This window comes from Pristiophorus japonicus, chromosome 4 (genome assembly GCF_044704955.1).
Source record: "Pristiophorus japonicus isolate sPriJap1 chromosome 4, sPriJap1.hap1, whole genome shotgun sequence".
Classification (NCBI taxonomy): Eukaryota; Metazoa; Chordata; class Chondrichthyes; family Pristiophoridae; genus Pristiophorus; species Pristiophorus japonicus.
The window spans coordinates 251301928-251327540 of record NC_091980.1 but is presented as its reverse complement, the minus strand read 5'-3'; the positions used below and the strand labels follow the sequence as shown (position 1 = coordinate 251327540).

Below are 25613 nucleotides of genomic sequence, written 5' to 3'. Positions count from 1 at the left end.
TGCTTTATAACATTCCCATGACACACCTTGGGACCTTTACTACATCAAAAGGTGCTATATAAACACTTATGTAGGGAAATGCAGCAGTGGATTTGCTCACAGCAAGATCGCACAAACACCAATGAGATAAATGATCAGATAAAAAAAAATGTTTTTTTAATTTAAAGTGATTTTGGTTGAGGTATAAATATTGGCCAAGGAGAACTCCCTGCTCTTCTTAGAATAGTGGCATGGGATCTTCACGTGCACCCGAGCGCACAAGCGGGCCTTGATTTATTTTATTAATCACTTCATTGTATGCAATAATTGTTGAATTTCTATAGCAATTACACTCCAGGGTCTTCTCTTATACTTAATGTTCACGAGAATGATTGAGAGTCTGAAATAAATGCAGCCACACCAACTGAAGTGTTTACTGGAAATAAGCAGTAGAGGTTCCAAGTCTGATCTCAGCATCTGCAGACATGCGAAGGGGGAGCTATCAATCAATGGTTTTCACTCCTAACCACTATCCAGTGACTCCTTTTAGAAAAAGCGCCTGTATGGCGGTTGGGTGAGGAAAATATTGGGAAGACTGAGCCATTGTCTTTGGTCCCTGCCAAAAATATGATATTCCCTAGCTACCAACTCCATCCATCTCCCCAACGATGGCCTGAGGCTAAACCAGACATTTGTAACCTTGGTGTCCAATCTGACCAAGTTGTGCTTCAGACACCATATCCTCTCCATCACCAAGATCATCTACCTCCACCTCCGTAATATTGTCAGTCTCCACCTCTGCATCAGCACATCTGCTGCTGAAACATAGACTCAACTATTCCAATGCTCTCCTGGCAGGTCTCCCACCCTCTAAACTTGAGCTCATCCAACACTCTATTCGTATTCTAACTCACACCAAGTTCCGTTCACCCATTGCCTGTGCTTGCTGACCTTGTGGCTCCCAGTCCGGCAATGCCTAGATTTTAAAATTCTCATCCTGGTTTTCAAATCCCTCCATGGCCTCGCCCATCCCGCTCTCGAATGCCTTCCAGCCCTTCAACCCTCAGATCTCCACTCACCTCCAACTCTGGACTCTTGCGCATCTCTGATCTTCATTGTTCCACCATTGGTGGCCGTGCCTTCAAGTGCCTTGATCCCAAGCTCTGGAATTCCCCCCCTAAATCTCTGCCTCAGTTTCCTCCTTCATGACGCTCATTAAAAACCTACTACTTTTACCAAACTCTGGGTATTCTGTCCTAATATCACATGGAGCTCGGTATCAAATCTTGTTTGATAACACTCCTCTGAAGCACCTTGGGACATTTTACTGCATCAAAAGGTGCTATATAGATGCAAGTTGTTGTTGTCATATTGGAAACATATCCACAGTAGGTACAAACTATATCTAAACAACTGTCCCAGGAGTTCAAACCAGTCCTACAGAGATTACCATAAATGCCCATGCTTTCACACCTCCAGCTTATTTGAATGTTTAGATGTTTTATTTAAATTTACAAAATCAAACATCATGTCAGTCTTAAAATCTTGGTCATCTACAGAATCACATAACATTGCTCCATTGGAGATTATGTACATTGTTACATTATTTTTGGGATGGAGTCAATCAACACATCTTTAAGTCATCATTGCACGGTACTTTATTAATACCAATTGTTTAAACAAATAAGTGCATTCCTATTTACAAAGTTGATATTCTATTATCCAGAATCTAGCATTTTTTGAGCAGTTAGTCTTTATAATTATGTTATATTTAAAAAGAACAAGCAGTTCTTGGAATTGAATGAAATATCTCCACATTTGCAGATGACACTAAGCTGGGTAGCAGGGAGAGCTGTGAGGAGGATGCTAAGAGGCTGCAGGGTGACTTGGACAGGTTAGGTGAGTGGGCAAATGCATGGCAGATGCAGTATAATGAGGATAAGTGTGAGGTTATCCACTTTGGTGGCAAAAACAGGAAGGCAGATTATCTGAATGGTGACAAGATTAGGAAAAGGGGAGGTGCAACGAGACCTGGGGGTCATGGTACATCAGTCATTGAAAGCAAGTATGCAGGTACAGCAGGCAGTAAAGAAAGCAAATGGCATGTTGGCCTTCATAGCGACAGGATTTGAGTATAGGAGTAGGGAGGTCTTGCTCAAGTTGTACAGGGCCTTGGTGAGGCCACACCGCGAGTGCATTTTTGGTCTAATCTGAGGAAGGACAATCTTGCTATTAAGTGCAGCGAAGGTTCACCAAACTGATTCCCGGGATGGCAGGACTGACATAAGAAAGATTGGATCGACTAGGCTTATATTCACTGGAATTTAGATGAATGAGAGGGGTTCTCAGAAGCATATAAAATTCTGACAGGATTGGACAGGTTAGATGCAGGAAGAATGTTCCCGATGTTGGGGAACAGCCAGAACCAGGGGTCACAGTTTAAGGATAAGGGGTAAGCCATATAGGACCAAGATGAGGAGAAACTTTTTCCACAGAGAATTGTGAACCTGTGGCATTCTCTACCACAGAAAGTTGTTGAGTCCAGTTCGTTCGACATATTCAAAAGGGAGTTAGATGTGACCCTTACGGCTAAAGGGATCGGGGGTATGGAGAGAAGTAAGGAGTGGGGTACTGAAGCTGCATGATCATATTGAATGGTGGTACAGGCTCTAAGAGCCGAAGGGCCTGCTCCTGCATCTATTTTCTATGTTTCCCTTGCACCCTCAAAAGGAAGTTGAGTATTGTCTCTGATGCTCCGCCTCCTTGGAGGGGCACTCCTGGAGTAGCAGCGGATGCAACGCGTGATGCGCTACAACGCCCCTCCAATTAAAAAGGGAAGGACTGCTGCGCACTCTACAGGCCCTTTAGTGGACAGCCACCGAGTCACCAGGGACGCGAGCAACCAAGCCACCAGCCCGGCACCCAAAACTGAGTCGACACGAGGGCTGTCAGTCGGGCTGACGCAAGAGTCAGCCAACAAAATAAAATGGCGGCCCGGGGTGCTAAGGGGCCTCCCAGGCAGATGTTCGCCAGCTTCGCGACCCACGAGGTTGGCGTTGACATCTGCTCGGACCAGCCTTGCGGACCGCAGGGCAATTTCCCTCGCGGGGCGCAAAGAGGTCGGCACGGGGTGGTAAGGGATCAGTGCGCACGGCGATGGGGTCATCACCGATTGTGCGCTGACCTGGGGTGCCAAATCATGTACAAAGAAAGTGAAAAAACAAACAAGGAAAGAAAGATGGGATTAAGAAAAAAGAGACAAGAGACAGAGGGAAAGGTTTTTTAAAAATTAAACTTTACATTTTTTTTTAAAAACTGCAACAATCGAATCATTAAAATCTGAAGGAATCAGATTCCACACTTGTAAAAGTTAATTTTCAGTGGCAGAGAGGTTGTTTGGCAGTAATTAAGACTCATCACACTGTTAAAAATGTACTCATACTGGAATGCACATGCCATAACTTTTTCTGGCGTGTTTACTGCGTATTTATCCTGCAAGTACCACAACTTCACACCCTTCCATGTATTTCAATGCAGAGCTTCTCAGCGAGTTAGCATAGCTTCTGGAAGAGCAGGGCAACTTGGACAGCAACTTCCTCATTTCCACATTTAACTGTGCATATGCAGTCGTCAGAAATTGCTGTCCAATTTACTCTTTAATAACTATGAGCGCAGTTAGCTTCACAGTTATATTTACTGCACAATCCGGGCCAATGTATTAAAATCTCGCCGACAGACTCCTTTTCACCGAGCTTAGCAGTGATCAGATTTCAGGCTTTTAACAATGTTGTTTGCAATTGATTGGATTGTACAAAAGGAAACTTGCTTGCTATGCCCTTTAATCTCCCCCTCTCTCGATATTTAAAGGAACTTGATCAGAATACACCATGAAGCATTCATCAGTTTCAGTTGAAATAAAATAAACAGAATTACCATGCAAGACCATCTCCTGGGTAGAGCCACCTTATCCCATTCCAATAAAGTAGCTTGAAAAAAGCTACAATTTTCTATCGCAAAGTATAATTTTCTGAACATGACCTTCCCCTTGCTCCCAATTCTCTGCAAGCAAAACTGCAGCCTTTATTCAATCCAATATAATATTTGAACATTAATGATCCTAGATTGTTGCAATCCCTACTGTAGCAACATCTCAAAACGACGGAACATTTAGGCTTAACCGAAAACAGCTCCTGAATAGGTTTAACAAGCTAGATTAATTTTATACCAACATTAAAATGACAAGAAAAAAAAGTAATGTTTTATGTTTTTTTTTAAATCCAACAAAATGTATGTGCACTTTTAGCCTGTGGGTTTTAAATAGGGACCTTCAAGACAGTACCAAACTTGTGTTTTAAAACCACCCTCTCGTCTCTAAACAAATTAAGTTGTTTGTGTGTTGAAGTAGTCGTCAGTATTTACTCAACACTCCCAATGTGCCAGAGAGACATATTTGGTTTCTTCAATAAGAAACCAAACATCTTATAGGATTAGAGGGCCAGTATGAGGAGCGCTGTTTGTCTTTTGGGAGTTTGGTTTGGGGGCCCCATATTTTACTAGACAACGATACTAAATATTACCTACTAAACCTGGTATCAGATCCACATATGTACAATCATGACGCTTGTTGCAATAGGCAATACAAAAATAGTTAACAAAATGATCAGGGATGTGCTACTACCTGCTCAACCCCAACTGCCTTAGGGCTCCATATAATTGCATGATGCATTTATCCATCAATCAAATCTTCTTGTAGATCTCCATGAAGCAGACTCCCTGGGCCCAGGTGTGATCACATTTAGGTAGCATCTAACTAAAAATTAGCAGGGCATCTGATAAATGAAGTGTTAAAATTTTATTTTTGGAAAACAAACTACAACTAGTATTTATATAGCACTGCGATGTGTGCACACTAGGTCAGTGCAGCAGAGCTGATCCCCAGTTGTCTTGGTTAACCCTTGCCACTGGATAAAGGCTGAGCTGTGTCAAACCCATGTGGTGGCTGATGTGCAATGTTCACCACACGTTAAAAAAATCCACGGACAGGCATCTTCCATCTTTCAAGATTTAGTTCGGCACCTGGAATATTAGGTCCTTCAGTGAAACACCAGTGAACTTTTTGACGTGGAAGCAAGTCATCCTCGATTTGAGGGACTGCCTATGATAATAAACATATTAAAACGTTCCAATGCACTTCACAGGAGCGATATCAAATAAAATGTGACACTCAGCCATAATGAGGAGATATTAGGGCAGATGACCAAAAGCTTGGTCAAAGTGGTAGGTTTTATGGCACGTCTTAAAAGGAGGAAAGAGAGGTCGAGGCAGAGGGAGGGAGGGAATTTCAGAGCTTAGAACCTTGACAGCTGATGGTACAGCGAGCAATGGTGGAACAATTTAAAATCGGGTATGCCCATAAAGCCAGAATTGAAGGAGCGCAGATATCTCAGAGGGTTGCAGAACTGGAAGAAGTTAAAGATAGGGAGGGGCAAGGCCATGGAGAGATTTGAAAACAAGGATGAACATTTTTTAAATCAAAGTGTTGCTTAACTGGGACTCAATGTAGATCAGCAAGCACAGGGGTGTTGGCTGAATGGGATGTAGTTAGAATTAGTGCACGGGCGAGAGTGTTTTAGACGACGCCAGGTTTATGGAGGGTGGAAGATGGGAGACGGCCCAGGAATGCATCAGAAGAGTCAAGTAGAGAGGAAACAATGCCATTGATGAGGGTTTTAGCAGCAGATGTGCTGAGGCAGAGGTGGAGTTGGAGTTGGGCAATGTTACGTTGGAAATAGGCGGTTTAGTAATAGCACAGATGTGTGGTCAGAAGCTCATCTCAGGTTGAAATACAACACCAAGGTTGCGAACAGTTTGGTTCAGCCTCAATTGCCAGGGAGGGGGATGGAGTCGGTGGTTAGGGAACGGAGTTTCTGGTGGGGACCAAAAACCAAAACAAAGTTACAGTGATCTGAAGACCTAATCAAAAGGTTTGTTGTTAATTAATTCTCAAAACTTCATGAACAAATTTCCCTCCTCATTTAAAAAAAAACAGACCCCTTTCACCAAAAACGAATGTACAACAGTTCAAACAATTACCAAGTACACAAAAAAAAGCATTGTTGCACTACTCTGCCACTCCTTGATTGGCCAGTCTTCTGCTTACTATGCTCTGTTGCTGTGGCTTAAGGATTCTTGACTGCGTTTGGGCTGCCTGGATGGCTCCACTTGTATTACAGTTTAGAATGTGCAACGTGATTATCAGGTCTTGAGAAATTGTGGATTAACTGTGTATTTTTGCAAGTGTCTCTGGATTCTTTGATTTTTCCATCTTCAGTTCTTCAACATTAGAATCTGACATCCACTTGCTGTTGTACTTTTGCTAGAATTAATTTCCCTCTTTTCTGACAGCAACTTCTCCAAGCTTAGCTTTGTTGGTACGTTTATTAAAGAACCACATCTGTTTGGCTTCCCTCAGACTTAACTTCTCCTTCATATAACTTATTAGCCACAGTTCAGAAGTCAGCTTGCAGTAAGATAATGCTGTTAAACAGTCTTTGAGCTGTCCAGCATCTTATTTTTTGTATAATACCATTTGGGAAGGCTCAGCTAAAGATCAATGTCGGCCTCATGTTTTTTTTTTCTCCAATGAGTCCCTTCATGAGTTTAACTGTATTTTTCAACTTTGCTCCATCTTGGCAAGAACAGAAGAAATGGCAGGTAATCTAGCCACTGTGAAACTGCAATACAGCTCAAACAGCTAATACTAGTATAGACAGGCCTTGAAAATCCCTGTGCTTGCATTTGAGACAGACGATGACAAATCAGGAAGCAGCATTTGGCCGTAGGCATAAAAAAAGAGCAAATACTATGACCTTCTAAACCAAAAGCTGTGTACATACATGTAGCAAAAAATAGATTACCCAATATATTAATACACAAATTCAAGTTTAATTCAGAGAGCTTACTAAAATATTTTCCATTGTCACAGCTTCCCCATTTTAAAAAAGAACTCTGTCCCCAGCACATGACCATTAATATCCTCAGCAGGGAGGACTGACAGGCAAGGCAGCTCTTCAGTAACTGGCCACTATTCGGACATACATGTGAGCAACCAAGTGCAATTCAGAGGTTTTTCCTACCTTGCGAAAACAGAGCATAACTTTATCCTTCTACCTCTCCAGTCACCTGCCTAAAACTTACATTTGTGAATCTACTATGCCCTAATGCAACATCAATATACATTAAATATTAAGGACCAGGTTTGCGACTGGGTTTTCGCCGTGATTTAACCCTCCGCAGCGAAAACCTGGTCGGTGGGATCCTCGGGTACATCTTTGCGACAGCGCTTCCAAGTACCGCTGGGGAGAGGTGCGCCGATGTAGATCGAGTTTGCATTGTACTTTCAGCACTCTCTCAACCCGTACGCCACACCCAGAATAGCAACAGGTCAAACCTGTCGGTACAGCCCTGCCATCAGCATTAAGTATGAAAACCTGCAAAAAAAAGTTAAGTTAAAGTTTTTATTTTTCAGCGATTTAGTAGCCAAGGATTTTTTGAATGCTTTGGGGAATTTTATTTTTCCCCCCTCCCAAGGCCTCTCTCAGCACTCCCGGCCCGGACTAAAGTTGCCGAAACTTGCGGTTTGTGCCGCGAATCATCGTGCAACACCTCCTTTAGAGACATAAAGGCCGAAAGTTCAGCCCAAAAACAGTAGCACAGCAAAAATGGTAATTTTGGCATAAAACTACCGTTTGCTGAAAATCTAGCCCCAAGAGTAGAATAGTCATATTGAGCTGCACAAAACTAAACGGATTTTGTTTCAAGATTACCACTGAAGGCGTCACATGAATGTTGAACTGGAACATGAATAGTTATAGGCAGATTGCCAGGGGTCATTGAGATTAACTAATTCTGTTAAGACGATCAAATCTATAAAATATTCCAGGCACTAATATTTTTGCCTCCCACAATGCTTTTCTTTGCATACAAATGCCAGGCATTCCAATCTGTGGAAACGGATTGCTAGTCAAAATTTAGCAAGATGCCAGCAGCATTTTACACTAGAGCTTCATAGTTCACAAGCTCCAGAGTATAAAATACACAAGCAGCCCACAAATAAAAGTTTTAATACAGTTCAAATTTCAGCAAAACTGAGTTTACTTTGAATTAGCACAAAAATACCATTTAATGCACAAAAACACCATACACCTGTCTCCTTGCCAAATTATACTAGAAATATTCTAATACCGTTCAAAATGAAATCTATAAATGTCAAAACAATATTCCTAGTATTATACAAGTTTACATTGAAAATGTAAGCATGCCACTTTAAATATTTAAAAAAAAAAGAGTACCAAGTAATTCAGCTAATGTCTACTATACTATTTATATTTTAAAAATAAATTTGACAATATGTACAATGATTCAGTGTTGGACGAGATCCGTATTTCAACTGAACAATAGCCATGGATATGTGTAAAATATACAATATGTAAAATCAAAACAATGTTCTGTATTACAGTAAAAATACAATGTTATAACTACATAAATAATGCATATAGTTTATCTGAACCATGAATACTTCTAGCAAGAAATTTACAATAACTAACTGCTTACTATGAAAACGCTCATATAATTCAGAAATATATTTGACCATTGGAAGAACGATTACTTTCCAACTGTCAATATACCCTCAAAAGCTCCAGAAGTATACTGCTAAATTTCACATCACCTTGCGGAGGGCTGCTAAACATTCCTCAGCCCCAGTGAAATTTGAATCCTTGCCTCTCCTTGAACCAGTGTTCTGAAGCACAACAGCCATGCAACAACTGGAACACTGCAGCATAAAGATTCTGTTCACGCTCACAACCGCACATGGAGTGTCTCCAACAGTATGGGCCCAAGTTTCCACATGATTCGCGCCTGATTTTTTTTTTTTTTTTTTTTTTTTTTTTTTTTAATTTTTTTTTTTTTTAAAGGAGCAACTGGTGGAGAATGGACTATTTTAGAAATCGCAATTCTCCACATTTTTTTTTCTGCAGTTCTAGTCAGGTAGAACAGTTCTAGTTTGGAACAGAATTTTTTCTTCAAAAGGGGGCGTGTCCGGCCACTGACGCCTGATTTGAAAGTTTCCAGTGAAAATGTACTCCAAACTAAAGTAGAATGGAGCCAGTGAAGATTTTTGTAGAATTGAAAAAAACCTGTTCTACACATTAAAAAATCAGGCGCAGGTTACAAATTAGGCGTCCAGAACGAGGTGGGGAGGAGGGGGGGAAAGGGAACTCATTAAATTCAACAATAAATCCTTATTTATACTTCTACAAATATTATACAAATAAATCCAACCTGAATAAACATTTATAAGCCAAGAAAAGATTAAATAAACCATCTTCCTACCTGTGTGAAAGTGCTTCAGCCAGGGAGAATTCTGCAGCCGTTCGTGCCGCTGAGCGGGAGGGAGGGAGGGAGGGAGAGAGAGATTGGGAGAGAGAGATTGGGAGAGAGAGAGAGAGATTGGGAGAGAGAGAGAGAGAGAGAGAGAGAGAGAGAGAGAGAGAGAGAGAGAGAGAGAGAGAGAGAGAGAGATTGGGAGAGGGAGCGAGAGATTGGGAGAGGGAGCGAGAGGGGGGGGGAGGGGGGAGGGGAGAGGAGGGAGGAGGGAGGGAGAGCGAGCAGGGGGGGGGGGGGTCGGGTCGGGGAACAGGAGCACGGGTCGGGTCAGTCGGGGGGGGGTCTCGGGTCGGGGCGGGGAGGAGAGGGGAGCGGGTGTCTGGTCGGGGGGGGGGTGAGGGAGGAGTGGGTGTCTGGTCGGGGGGGGGGGGGAGGAGCGGGTCTCGGGTCGGGGGGGGGGGGGGAGGAGCGGGTCTCGGGTCGGGGGGGGGGGGGGGGGGGGAGGAGCGGGTCTCGGGTCGGGGGGGGGGGGGGGGGGGGGGAGGAGCAGGTCTCGGGTCCGGGGGGGGGGGGGGGGGGGGGGGAGAGCGGGTCTCGGGTCGGGGGGGGGGGTGGGAGGAGCGAGTGTCGGGTCTGGTCGGTCGGGGAGCAGGAGCTGGCCGTGGGAGGAGCCTCATTCACGCAGCCCCAGTGAGGCCATTGGGCCAGGGCTAGGGGCTGCGTGCTTCGGGCCCCTCCCACACAGTTCGGCGTCTGGAGCTACTGCACTTGCGTGCCGACTGTAGCGCGCATGTGCAAAGGTCCCGGCATTGTTTTCAGCGCCGGGACCTGGCTCCTCCTCCCCCCCACAGCTCGTGCTGGCTGCGCCGAGGGCCACAGGACCTGTAAGAAGGTGGAGAATACCGAGGATTTTTTTAGGCCCAGCTCGGAGGGGCGCCCGTTTTTTTTCTTGTGGAAACTTGGGCCCATTTTTAATACAGGTTGACTCTCTCTTATCTGGCACCCTCAGACCTGGCCTGTGCCGAATAAGGGATTTTACAGGATGAGGGAGGTCAAGATCTTAAACCCAGCACCAAGCTCATGGTCTACAGAGCAGATGTGATACCCTTCCCCCTTTATGCTTCAGAGACATGGACAACGTACAGTAAGCACCTCAAAGCACTGGAGAAGTACCACCATCGCCTCCGCAAAATCCTTCAAATCCATTGACAGGATCGGCGTACCAACGTCAATGTTCTCTCAGGCCAAAATCCCCAGCATCGAGGTATTGATCACGCTCAATCAGTTCTGATGGACAGGCCACATTTTCTGCATGCCTGATAAAAGACTCCCAAAACAAGCACTCTACTCAGAGCTCAGTCACGGCAAGCAAGTCCGAGAAGGGCAGAGAAAATACTTCAAGGGCGCCCTCAACATCCTCACTGACACTTGGGAATCCCTGGGCCAAGAACACTCAAAAAGTGGAAGAGAAGCATTCGAGAAGGTGCCGAGCAGAGTTTCTTCGTTACGAGTACACGGAAGCCAAGTACAAATAGGAATAGGAGCGTTCGACAAACCAAGCATCTCACCCAACTGTCCCTTCAATCACCACCAGCCCCACTTGTGACAGAATCTGTAGATCCCACATAGGACTCATTAGTGTATAAGCAAATCATCCGACTCTGGGGGTCTGCCGAAGATTGTTTTTTTGTGCCATAAATTTGTAATTAGACAAATTAAAAACCTGCTGCAAATTAGTAAAAAAAAACATTTTACCACATATGCAGTTAACAGCCAACCATGAAGAAAAAGTGTTTTATTTAATTTTTTTGTGCCTACCTCTAGTGTAGATAAAACATCCAGCATGCTACACAAAGAATCCACTGAGAAAGGAAGTTCATTATGATTTGCCACTCAAATTGTAAAACACTTCAATAAAGTTTTTGACAGCACAATACAGCTCAGACAAGACAATGCCAAGCTTTAGTCAGATTGTAGTAGTTGCTTATTAGTATGCAGATATATCTTATGGGACAATCTAACAAATGCATTATATAATTGGTAGAAAAAGAGAACTTTAAAAACAGGAGTATATTATGTAGCATTCTGAAAACTATAAAATCTTAAGCAATTAGCCACCCTAGCATGGTACTTCCTCACTCCTAATTATTTGACTTGTCTCATTTGCTGATTCTGGTATGGAAATCAGGAGGTGAAGGGCTGCTACGATCTAGTTTTCCATAAATTAGCTACAAAACAAATAAAGGATACCTAAATTCAGTTCAAATAGCTGTCCACTGACAGAGCATTTGATCTTTCAGAAAACAATGTAGATTATAATAGCTACAGCTTGAAGATTTTAATCCCTTGTACATGAAGATCAAATTACAGCCAGGTCTTCAAATATTGTTAAATCATTGAGATACTGACGAAACTTTTAAAATCCTCATCAATAAATATCTGCTTTTGAAAGTCACATCGTACTTTGAAAGTTTCAATTCCCAAAATACTCCCATTTCAGTCTTAAATTTATCTGTAATCATTTATATCTAAAATGCATATATGCAAATTCTTAATTACAATATACACAATTTACCAAGCTCCATACATAATAAATTCAATACATGGCATGCACATTTGCAGCTAACGTTAAAGGCTATCCAAGCTTCATGTAGAGGTTAACTTTTTTTTTTAAATCCTGTAACTGGTAGCAGTCAAAATATGAAAAAGTGTTCCAGCAATCACACTCATTTATAGAGTATCGTCTAACTCTGCTATTCAATTCAAAAAGTATAGACCAAGGGTACAAAAAATGTTTACAGTTTTTGAATGATTCAGACTCAACATTTTTTAAAAAAAGATATACTAATTCTGAAGTCCTGTTGACAGTGTTCAAGGGTAAATATGAGTGCGCCAATTATATAACGAGATATAAATAAATAAATCATACACTCTTCTGCAGCATCTATGTAGGTGTAATCTTGTGCATGTGTACACTTGTTATTTTTTGTTTTTACAAATGTTAGGTTTGTTTTAGCTATTCTATCTGGTTCAGCAGCATTGGCCACTCCTATAAGAGTACCACCTAACATGGTACTTCATCACTCTTAACTATTTGACTGATCTCAGTTGCTGGTATGGAAGTCAGGAGGTGAAGGGCTGCTAGAGCTAGTTTTCCATAAAATAAAATCCAGTTCAAATAGCTGTCCACTGACAGAGCATTTGATCTCAGAAAACAATGTAGGTTATAATAGCTGCAACTTGAATATTTTAATTCCCTGTATATGAAGATCAAATTACAATCAGCCAGGATATTTCCACTCAGGGGAAACTAAAACTAGGGGGGCATAGTCTCAGAATAAAGGGTCGCCCATTTAAAACGGAGATGTGGAGGAATTTCTTCTCCGAGGGTTGTAAATCTATGGAATTCTCTGCCCCAGAGAGCTGTGGAGGCTGGGTCATTGAATGTGTTTAAAGCGGAGATAAACAGATTTTTGAGCGATAAGAGAATAAAGGGTTATGGGGAGCAGGCAGGGAAGTGGAGCTGAGTCCATGATCAGATCAGCCATGATCTTATTAAATGGCAGAGCAAGCTCAAGGGGGTCAAATGGCCGACTCCTGCTCCTATTTATGTTGTTATGGAGGACCCTGTATCCCTTATGTTCATGGGTTCACCTGTACTGTCTAATATCTAATTATATAATAGCATAATCTAGGCATGCAATAGAATCCTCCAGTAATTTAAACTGGATAGCAAAAGCATGCTGCACTATCCTGAATGGAGGGCAGATGCCCACATTAATTTTCCTTTCTTTCAGGTCAGCCTCTAGCTGGAAAAATTGATGAGCTATATCTTTAATTTCCAGTCAAGGCCTGCCTCCTACAGCTTGTCAGAACCAATTCCTCATAGGTTTTGCTCTTTTATATGTTGCTTCTCAGCACCAAAATCCTTCTCCTGTCCAGCAGCCAGTAATAGTTTTGATTGTCAGCTCTATCACGCCAAAAAAAAGATTCTCATCAGACTAACCTGGCAGTTGATCCCTGCTGTATTCAAATGAATAATAGGTATGGATGGTTATTAGAGAGCCCTGTGACAAGATAATAACCACCATAGACACAGATTATAAGGAATTGTCTTGTCTTGACTACATAACTTTTTTTTTAAGCCTGATCTGTACTTTAAACTCTTTGTGGATTCACTTTAATTTAAATTCAATCACTTCTTTGGAAAAATTTAACAATCCTGAAATGCCACATGGTCAATTTTCAAACAATGAACTTTTTTCTACGCAGCAAATAATGTTCACGATGCCTAAACTACCAAGGCTTGCTAGCCCATAATTCCTATTCTCGCTGACAAATTTTCTCCCAGTCCCTCAAATCTTTGTCCTCGCATTCCCTCCATGACCTCACCCCACTCTGCAATCTCCTTCAGCCTTGTCCCGTCCTACTCTCACCAGCCTTTTCAGCTGCCGGAGCCCTATTATATGCAATTCCTCCAAATCTCCACCTTTAAAAAACATGATTTTAACCTAGTTTTCAGGCACCTCTTCTAACCCTGCTCCAGGGCACATTGGCCATTTCTTTTATCTATTTTTGTCCTGCTCCCTCACAAAGGATCTTGGGACTTTTTGTATATTGAAGATGTTTATCCAGACAGTGGCATAGTTGGCAACAAGATTATCCTAGTTAGAAATCCTCAACACCAAAAACATGTTTCAAAACATGTTAAGCTACACAAACAAGAACCACATCATGTAGCTTCAGTAATATTCAATTTCTTAAGACTCTTCAAAAATGTAACATTTAGGGCTCAAGTTTCCACAGGATAAAAAACGGGCGCCCCTCCTTCGCGCCTAAAACGGCGCCAGAAAAAAAACGCACTATTCTCGAGCGCTTTGCAGCTCCTTGTCTGTTTGGCGTGGCGCCCAGTGGGGCGGAGCCTACACTCACGCCGATTTTGTAAGTGGGAGGGGGCGGGTACTATTTAAATTAGTTTTTTTCCTGCCGGCAACGCTGCACGTGCGCGTTATGCTCTGTGAAAAAAAACATTGGCACTCGGCCATTTTTGTAGTTCTTTGTAGCTGTTTAATTTTTGAACATTTTTTAATAAAATCACATTGCCATCAGCACTGAGGCTTCCCTTCTCACTGTCTCCTTCCCCTCCCTCCCCTCCACGGCAACAAACGGCTGTCTCCTTCCCCTCCCTCCCCTCCACGGCAACAAACAGCTGTCTCCTTCCCCTCCCTCCCCTCCGCGGCAACAAACGGCTGTCTCCTTCCCCTCCCTCCCCTCCACGGCAACAAACGGCTGTCTCCTTCCCCTCCACAACAACAACCCGCTGTCTCCTTCCCCTCCCCTCCACAACAACAAACCGCTTTCTCCCCCCACCCCCCCGCTCAGCGGCACGAATGCCTCTCCCTCTCCCTCTCCCTCTCCCTCTCCCTCTCCCTCTCCCTCTCCCTCTCCCTCTCCCTCTCCCTCTCCCTCTCCCTCTCCCTCTCCCTCTCCCTCTCCCTCTCCCTCTCCCTCTCCCTCTCCCTCTCCGGCACAAACGGCTGCAGAATTCTCCCTGGCTGAAGCACTTTCACACAGGTAGGAAGATGGTTTATTTCTTTTCTTTTGTTTATAAATGTTTATTCAGGTTGGATTTATTTGTATAATATTTGTAGAAGTATAAATAAGGATTTATTGTAGAATTTAATGAGTTCCCTTCCCCCCCCACCTCCTCCTCGTTCTGGACGCCTAATTTGTAACCTGCGTCTGATTTTTTAATGTGTAGGACAGGTTTTTTCAGTTCTACAAAAATCTTCACTTGCTCCTTTCTACTTTAGTTTGGAGTAAGTTTTCACTGTGGAAACTTTCAAATCAGGCATCAGTGGCCGGACACGCCCATTTTGGAAGAAAAAATTCTGTTCCAAAGTAGAACTGTTCTACCTGACTAGAACTGCAGGAAAAAAAATGTGGAGAATTGCGATTTCTAAGATAGTCCGTTCTCCACCAGTTGCTCCTAAAAATCAGGCGCAAATCATGTGGAAACTTGGGCCCTTAGTCTTATGTACACTACTGTTGTAATTTAGCATAAAGTGTGGATTTGCACAAACTGGTACTGAGTTTATTTGGATTGTACCAGAGACTGAAAATTTTCACCTTGATAGTTCTCACTTAATTCAGTCAATGAAGGGAAAGATTTGTAACAGTGTAAGCAACTGGTACAAATTCACTGCCTTTTCTACAGTGATGGTCAATTTAGGGCAAGATCATGGTGATTTTATGCAACCTAGCACTTTAACCAAATCAGAATAGCTCTTAAAAAAGTATGAAGCTAGTGGATTATTTTCCACTTAAACTGAACATGATCTTTTGGTGCAATAAATGTAAGATTTTTTTTTAAACTTGCAAAATTATTTCAACAAGTTGAATGGAATTGTTGTAGAATACATAATCATTCACTTGAACTGAAAGATGCAAGGCTAGTAAATGATAAATGAGGATGAGCAGCAGCAGTTCTTAATACAAGGTGGACAAATGCTCAGTTCAAATAAGCTGGTGTGTGACTAAACAGGCGCATTTACGGAGGCTGGAGGATATAGAGCATTTCAACTATAGTACTTCCAGGACTTCAACAATCACATTCTTTTTTTCTGATTAATGCTATCTTTATGCAAGTTTGATTAATTTTATTTAAGCCCCAAACATCACTATTGATTATGAAAAATGACATTGCTTTTCACCATTTATTAAACAACATTCCAACCACTGCTCAATTTAATGTCCAAACATTAATATATAATCTTGGAATCCTGTTGATCATAAGCTTAGGTTTAAACCACACGTTATATTCATCACCAAGACCTCTTGCTTCTATCGCTGCAACAATGTCCACCTGTAATACTACCTTAGGTCCTCCACCACTGAAGCTCATACATGCCTATGTATCTCCAGGCTTGACTATTCTAATGCTCTCCTTCCTAGTCTCCCATCCTTCACCCTCAATAAATTCCACTTATCCAACACTTTGTCACATATATCCTGTCCCACACCAAAACCTGCACAACCATCATCCGCTTCTCTCGCTAACCGACACAAGCTATTGGTCCCCCAATGAATCACATTTGAAATAATTGTTATCAACATATGCCTCCATGGCATTATTCCAATCTATCTCCGCATCAGCCGCCTGGGTCCAATTCGATGAAACGCTCCATCTAAACTTTGCCACCTTTTTTAAAAATCCTCAAGACCTATCTCTGACTAATCTTTTGTCAGCCCTCCAAATGTCTTCCTTCCAGCTCAGGGTTAAATTTCTTCATACCCATTTGTGGATGTCCCTTATGTTAAAGGCACTATATAAATGTAAGTTGTTATATGGAGCTCATCACTACATACAGGAGAGCAAAGAATTTCATACCACAAACAATATCTCCATGATTTTTGTATGCACTTTGTAAATGGAGAATATACAAAATACAAAAAGGGTAGAAAAAGTGATCAGAACCCATATGCAAGCCAGTACGGTTTACATCTAAAACTAACCCAAAATAACACGCTTGCTTTCCATTAATGGCTTAATTTGTTAAGGCAGTGAATAGTTGAGTTATGCAAACCAAGATAAATCCCCAGACTATACTCAATTAGATGATCTGAGCCAAGGTTTCAATACAAGTGTTATTGTCTTCGGTCCCCGCCATAAATTCCATTCCCTAGCCTTCAACTCCATCCCTCTCCGAGGCTCAACCAGACTGTTTGCAACCCTGATGTCATGTGACCGAGGTGAGCTCCGACCATACATCTGCACCATCACCAAAGCCATCTTATTCCACCTCCATTACATCACCCAATACCACCCCTTCCTTACCTCATCTGCTGCTTAAACGCTCAACCATGCCTTTGTTACCTCTAAGGTTTAACTATTCCAACACCGGCCTCCCACGCTCTACCCTCCGTAAACTTGAAGCCATCCAAAAATCTGCTGCACGTCTCATAACCTACACCAAGTTCCATTCACCCATCACCCCTGTGCTCGCTGATCGACATTGGCCTCTATTTTAAAATTCTCATCCTGGTTTTCAAATCCCTCCATGGCCTTGCCCTTCCCTACCTCTAACCTCCTCCAGCCTTACAATTGGCCAAGATACTGGTGCTCCTCCAACTCTAGCATCCCAGATTTTAATTGCTCCACCATCGGCGGCTGTGCCTTTTGCTGCCAAGGCCCTAAGCTCTGGAATTCCCTCCCTAAAAACACTGTCTCTCTTTTCTCCTTTAAGTCGCTCCTTAAAACCTACTTCTTTGATCAAGTTCAGGATCAACGCTCCTGTGAAGCGCCTTGGGACGTTTTTACTACTTTAAACAGGCGCTAACTCTCCCCTACATGGTTAGGGAAAGAAAAAAGGCTGCTTTTGATCACCATTCAGAAGCCTCTGCACAAGTACAGACATCACACATTTCATGGGTTGGATTGGGCAAGGTATGATATGCTTCCCTACTGCCCAGTTAAATCGCAGGCTGCAAAGAATAATAGCCACTTTGGTAAAGTACCAGATGAAGTGAGACAATTGTGGAACCATACCCAAGCAAGGAGTTACACCTTCAGCAGGAGGGGAGAAAGTTGTAAGCAAAAATTGGAATTTAAAAAATACAAATCTATCCAACATTTATCTTAGATTTTTTTCACCTTCCAAAAACCTAAAAAAGGTACCAAGAGAAACAAGAATAGCTACAGATACAATTTACATAATATTACTTATTAAATGCATCAGGTAAACCCAGATATAAAAATCATATCCATGAGTCAAAACATACCATATTTAAATGAGCATTTTCAAGAATCAAGATGTTCGAATTACCATTTGTAAAGTGCAATGATGGATTATTAATTGGGAGGTCAATGTTTCTCATTCATAGCTTTTCAGCACAGTATGACAAAAAAAGTCAAATGGCTACATTTTTGGTGATTAGTTCAAACACAAATGCTACCCAACATCCAGCATAAGCCCCTCAACAGCAGTTACATCAAAACAAATTTTCATCCAAGAGGATAGGTGCAAAACTAGAATATTTAATGTCATTTTTAAAATATATATTTTAATCAAACAAAGAATATGGTCAGTTGAAAATCTAACAACAACTTGTATTTATACAACACCTTTAATGTAGTGAAACGTCCCAAGAATCCACACAGGAGTATTATGAAATAAAAAAATTTGACACCAAGCCACACAAGGAAAAGTTAGGACAGGTGACCAAAAGCTTGGTCAGTGGTAGGTTTTAAGGAGCATCTTGAAGGAGGAAAGAGGTGTAGAGAGGCAGAGAGATTTTAGGCAGGGAGTTCCGGAGCTTCGGTCCCAGTCAACAGAAGCCACAGCCACCAATGGATGAGCGATTACAATCAAGGATGCTCAAGAGGGCAGAATTAGAGCGCAGACATCTTGGGGTGGGGGGGGGGGGGGTGCAGGGGAGGGTTGTGGGCTGGAAGAGATTACAGATAGGGAGGGGTGAGCGAGGCCATGTAGGGATTTGAAGACTAGGATGAGAATTTTGAAATCGAGGCGTTGCTTAACCAGAAGCCAAGGTCAGCAAGTACAGGGGTGATGGGTGCGCGGGACTTGGAGATAGTTAAGACACGGACAGCCGAGTTTTGGATCACCTCCAGCTTACATCAGGTAGAATGTGGGAGGCCAGCCAGGAGTGCATTGGAATAATCAAGTCTAGAGGTAACAAAGGCATAGATAAGGGCTTCAGCAGCGGATGAGCTGATGCAAGGGCGGAGATGGACGATGTTATGGAGGTGGAAAAAGGTGGTTTTAGTTATGTGGTCAAAAGTTCATTTCAGAGTCAAATATGACACCAAGGTTGCGAACAGTGTGGTTCAGCCTGAGACAGAAGTTGGGAAGAGGGATGGAGTCAGTGGCGAGGGAACGGGGTTTGTGGCGGGGACCATAAACAAACAATGGCTTCGGTCTTCCCAATATTAAATTGGAGAAAGTTCAAAAGACAATCTGTCTGCAGCTTAAATATGTGAAAAGAAACAATTTCCAACCCTGCAGCATTTTCAGAAGTATTGTTTTGTATTTCATAAATCTTCTAAAAAGACTATTAAAAAGTCTGCTGGTTTTGATTTGTGCATTTACTCCAAGCCGGTTAAAAAATTAAGACGTAGATATCTGCTTTTCCTAAAACGTACTCTTTAGATTGTCTCTTCTATAACTCCCAAGAGTTTAAATTACAATTTAAACTCGTTATAAATTTACAATAAAAAACAAACAATGCAACAACTTTACTGCAACTTAGAGCCAAATGAAATACATCTCACTAGTGACACCGAGTTGGAGCAGTTATGTGAAACACCCATAACTCAAGAGTATCAACTGACAGTTCCAGGTCTCACGAGAAAAAAATCCTCTGAATTCTCTGGTCACCAAGGAGATGTAGTTTATTCTGCAGTATGGGTGCATGGTTCAAGAGAACAGTAGGTACCAACTTAAACTCTAGAAATCTGCAAGTGTCTGCCAACCAATTCAGTAAAGCTTTTATTTTTCTTTAAAACCTTTTTAAAATAGCTCCACTGAAGTTTCTCACAGAACCCAGTGTAAGGGGAGAAGGGAAAGCAGCTATGGCGATGATTCTTCACCCTCTTCAGGTTCCTTGACAACTACCCCAACAAATTTGGCCGACCACCGCACCACCTGTATTTTTCACCCATCCCCTTCATCTCAGAGGCTTCCTGACTGAGACAATCTACAAATTGCTGCAGGAACCAAGCATCAAAACTATTTACATATAAACATCATGTTTAAAAGACAGAACATTTCACAGTAGTTCAACATTGAATCTCAGGAAATGTCAGCAATAAATCCCGTTCCACCCCACAAACCATGCCTCTTGCCACTAGTACAGAACAGTATTAATAAACCACATTGTTTTCCAGAGTTAAAACAGAGATGTTGAAAGGACAGTCAATGAGGCAAAAAAAACTTAGAAAGCAAATAAACAACAGGATCTTCTTCATTACTTCAAATTTAGTGCAAAGCACTGAAAATGTATATTCCCAAGGAGTTCAATGATGTTCTGCCTACATTTTTGGAGAGTCAAGGGTTATGGGGAGCGTGCAGGGAAGTGGAGTTGAGGCAAAGATCAGATCAGCCATGGTCTTATTGAATGGTGGAGCAGGCTCGAGGGGCCAAATGGCCTACTCCTGCTCCTATTTCTTATGTTCTTATGTAAAGGGGGGGGAAAAAGCAAAATCTTAGTGGGTGTGGGTGGAGAGAAGCAAGGGATAGAGAATAATTTAAATGTTTGGAGGTTAGGTTGCAACGGGAGGGGTTCCACTGAATACATGTTAGTGTTTGCCTCATTTGGAGCTCATGGACTTCTGTCTCAAAGATTGAGACCATCTGATCAACTGCCTCAGAGTTCCCTTCCTTCACCTAGCCCACAGGGCCAAACTTCATCTGACGCTCCCACCTGCCCCAGCCATAAACTCATATCTTCTCTAGTTTCTCTTTGATCTCCCCTCTTGATTTCTCCAAACTCATCCTGCCCATGAGACTCACTTCCTGCTCTCTTGACCCTATTCTCACTAAATTGCTGACCACCCAACTTCCTTTTTTGGCTTCTGTGTTAGCTGACATTGATAACAGTTCTCTCACCTCAGGTATTGTCCCCCTCTCCTACAAATCTGCTGTCATCACTCCTCTCCTCAAAAAGCCAACCCTTGACCCCACTTTGCTTGCTAGCTATCGTTTGTCTCCAACCTCCCTTTCCTGTTCAAATAACTTGAATGTGTTGTCGCTGCCCAAATCCGTGATGATGTTTCCATGAATTCAATGTTTGAATCCCTTCAATCTGGTTTTCGCCCTTGCCACAGTATTGAAACAGCTCTAAAAGTCACAAATAGCATCCTTTAGGAGTGTGACAAAGGTAAACTCTCTCTCCTCATCCTTCTGTACTTGTCTGCAGCCTTTGACACAGTTGACCACTCCATCCTCCTTCAATGTCTCTCCACCAACATCTAGCTAGGTGGGACTGCACTCGCCTGGTTCCATTCTTATCTAATCATAGCCAGAAAATCTCTTGCAAGGGCTTCTCTGCCTACTCCTGCATCGTTACCTCTGGTGTCCCCAAGGATCTGTCCTTGGCCCCCTCTTATTTCTCAGTATATGCTGCCCCTTGGAGACATCATCCGAAAACACGGAGTCAGTTTCCACACGTACGCTGATGACACACAACTCTACCTCTCCACTACTTGGTATTTAAATTGTCAGATTGCTTGTCCGACATCCAGTACTGGGTGATGAGCAGAAATTTTCTCCAATTAAATATTGGGAAGACCAAAGCCATTATCTTTGGTCCCTGCCACAAACTGCATTCCCTAACCACTGACTCCATCCCTCGCCATCGCATCAATCTGCAGGTGAACAAGACTGTTCGCAACCTCGGTGTCATATTTGACCCCGAAATGAATTTCCAGCCACATATCCACAGCATAACTAAAACCGCCTTTTCCCACCTCCATAACATTGCCCGCCTCCACCCCAGCTCTTCTGCTGCTGAAACCCTCATTCATGCCTTGTTACTAGACTTGACTATTCCAACTCACTTCTGGCCAGCCTCCGACATTCTACACTGCATAAACTTGAGGTCATCCAAAACTCAGCAGCCTGTGTACAAACTCACACCAAGTCACAATCACCTCTGTGCTTTCTGACCTACATTAGCTCCCAGTTAAACAACACCTAGATTTCAAAATTCTCATCCTTGTTTACAAATCACTCCATGGCCTTGCCCCTCCCCATCTAATTTTTTTCAGCCTCTCAACCCCAAGAAGATATGTGCTCCTCAAATTCTGCCCGCTTGAACATCCCTCATAATAACTGCTCAACCATCAGTGGCCGTGTCTTCAGCTGTTTGGGCCCCAAGCTCTGGAACTCCCTGCCTAAACCGCTCCGCCTTTCTACCTCCTTTAAGCCTACCTCTTTAAACAAGTTTTTTGTAATTTGCATTAATTTCTTCTTGTAGCTCAGTGTCAAATGTATCTGTTTTTCTTGTAACACTGTTGTGAAGCACCTTGGGGTGTATTACGACATTAAAAAAAGGAGTTATATAAATAAGTTATTTGCTAAAATCCAAATCATTCTATAAAATGCAACTACGTCAGTTAAAACCCCATCCAGACAGCTGTGTATAGAATTCATGCAATCATCATCTACTGCAGAAGATACACATCCATCATTCAGAAAGATATCTAAATAACCTCTCTAGAAATTCAAACAGTTCAATTACATTGGGTAAATAATAAAATAACTCTACAAACTAGGGATAAATTGTATTAAAATTTGAAGCCAACAGCAAAAGAAAGATAGAGCCATATCAAGCAAAGAACTAAAACAAGTGAATATGCCATATTGTTGTAAAACAACTTCCTGATGTTGGATATAATTTATGGCAGAAATCTTTGATACAATATTTGGAAGTTCAAAGAAATTCCAATATGTAGCAAAAAATGCTGAATTTTACTTTTCCAGAGTTGATACAGGTATATATATATACACACACACATGATGGCATTTTTTTTAGCTGTTGACATGTTACCACGATATTACCTTGTGAAATGCTTTTTTGACCCAGGGTGAACATAATTATCAAGCGGTTCTACTTTTTTCAAAGTTTAAAAAAAATATAGTACAATAATATTAAAGTACTTTACACAATCAGTTTATATTCTCATTTCATTCAGGCAATCGAGCATTTAGCCACTGTTTTTAAGTCTTTATAAAATCAGTTATCAAAACTATACAAGGAACATTTTAGGAAATTCATTGAGTACGTGTGACCATCACAACTCATCTAAACCATTACATAAAAGCCAACCGAGTAGGGCTTTCCTTTGCGCTTATTAAATGAACAGTCTTTACCAAAGTGAATACGAAAATGTAAATAACATTTCGACGTTGATTGATTGAATAACGTACAGAGCTAGTAAAAATGAGCTCACTGCGGTATTTTAGTTATCGCTTTCTTCTGCCACAATAGCGTAAAGACCGTACAAATTTCTTAGATCTCACCTCCGTGGCTAAGAGAATAGTGTGAAAAGGACTGTGAGCTTCTCCTCGAATTTTATAGTGTCTCGGGGACTTACCGGCATCATTTTGAAGATATCGCAGCACAATCCCACCATGCGACCACAACGTTCAGCGATCCCCGAGTTAATGTCGACGGCAGGCAGGCAGCAGCAGCTGGGAAGAGAGGGGAGGGGTCTGACTGGGGCACCAGTCCAACTCCAGGCCGCTGCTGGCTTCACCCTTCGCTCTTGGGCCACGGGCGGCGATTTATATCAAGAGAGAGAGACGGTAAGTGCGCCGACTAACGGGAAAGGCTGCAGTGTCGTGCCTGCCAAGGGCATCTGGGCGCTCGCCGAGTTTAAAGGCCACTTTCGGTTGACGCTGGGTCCAGGGCGGCCGCACGCCGAACGCCGAAACCAGAGCGCGAGGCCCAGTCAGCTGACGCCCCTCCCCCTGCGCGTCATGGCGAGGCGGGCGTCAGGTGAGATTGGTGCCGGCGGCGAGTCAGCTGCTTGGATTTACTGCACTTTTGAGCACACGGCCTTTTAATTGACACGCGTCTTTCCCCACACACACCATACACAACCCAACTGATATCCCGCCCGTCCCGAGCTTGTTGTTGGTGGCTTTCCTTAAACTTTTAGGGCAATCAGACAAGCGGGAGGGCGGGAGACGTCACCGCAAGATGCGCAGCCGCCCGGCATGTCTGGAATTTGAACTCAATTTTGTCTCCTGAGGAGATGCAGGGCTGAGCAATACAGAGGGAGCCGAGGGACATTGCAGTGCACCAACTCGCCAAGGATATCGCATTGGCTGAATGATGCACACACATCGCCACCTGCTGTCCGAGGATGCTTCAAACCGCGAGCGGACAATCTCTGAAAAATTGATCTGGAGCAGGTCAACACGGCACATTTGTTCATAACATAATACCGTGCTCTTGGGGGAAAAAATGACCAAGTTTATGCTGGAGCTTATTGCCAATTGAAAAAGTGAACACACGTCTAATAAAGTAAGATTCTGACGAAGGGTCATCGACCAGAAACGTTAACTCTGCTTCCTCTCCACAGATGCTACCTGACCTGCTGAGATTTCCAACATTTTTTGTTTTTATTAAAATAATTGTGAGGTTAGCCGGAGCTGATAAAGACAACCTGGCACGAGTAATTGGCAAAACAAAGATTGAAAATTAAAAGGTTGACATTCACATTTTCTTAAGTTTAAAGTGATTTTATAAGAATGGTCTGTGTTTAACTTGCATTTGCATATTTGCTGACGATACAAAGCTAGGTGGGAAAGCAAGTTGTGAGGACGCAAAGATTCAGCAAAGGGATATAGACTAGGAGCAAGGTCGGGCCCATAAAAGGAGCAAGCAGCTTGGAAGCATGTCACTTCAGGGAGCAGCGCAAGCTGGTGCTGGAGGGCGACGGCAGCAAAGAGTGACGTCATCAAGGTCCAGGTCAATAGAAACATAGAAAATAGGTGCAGGAGTAGGCCATTCGGCCCTTCGAGCCTGCACCACCATTCAATAAGATCATGGCTGATCATTCACCTCTGTACTCCTTTCCTGCTTTCTCTCCATATCCATGGATCCCTTTAGCCGTAAGGGCCATACCTAACTCCCTTTTGAATATATCCAATGAACTGGCATCAACAACTCTCTGCGGCAGGGAATTCCACAGGTTAACAACTCTGAGTGAAGAAGTTTCTCCTCATCTCAGTCCTAAATGGCTTACCCCTTATCCTTAGACTGTGTCCCCTGGTCCTGGACTTCCCCAACATCGGGAACATTCTTCCTGCATCTAACCTGTCCAGTCCCGTCAGAATTTTATATGTTTTTATGAGATCCCCTCTCATCCTTCTAAACTCCAGTGTATACAGGCCCAGTCGATCCAGTCTCTCCTCATATGTCAGTCCTGCCATCTCGGGAATCAGTCTGTTGAACCTTCGCTGCACTCCCTCAATAGCAAGAACGTCCTTCCTCAGATTAGGAGACTAAAACTGAACACAATATTCCAGGTGAGGCCTCACCAAGGCCCTGTACAACTGCAGTAAGACCTCCCTGCTCCTATACTCAAATCCCCTAGCTATGAATGCCAACATACCATTTGCCTTCTTCACCGCCTGCTGTACCTGCATGCCAATTTTCAATGACTGATGTACCATGATACCCAGGTCTCGTTGCACCTCTCCCTTTTCGTAATCTGC

The 25613-nt window shown here is 42.8% G+C and overlaps 1 protein-coding gene across 1 annotated transcript in view; it reads right to left on the bottom strand.

Annotated features, from left to right (window-relative positions):
• Window positions 1-23849, bottom strand: part of ppp1r13bb (protein phosphatase 1, regulatory subunit 13Bb) — a 148859-nt gene extending 125010 nt beyond the window's left edge. The window contains exon 1 of the mRNA XM_070879296.1: window positions 23483-23849. Coding sequence (XP_070735397.1) covers window positions 23483-23521 — 39 coding nt within the window. The 5' untranslated portion in view covers window positions 23522-23849. The remainder of the gene's footprint in view (window positions 1-23482) is intronic.
• Between the last annotated feature and the right edge of the window lie 1764 nt (window positions 23850-25613).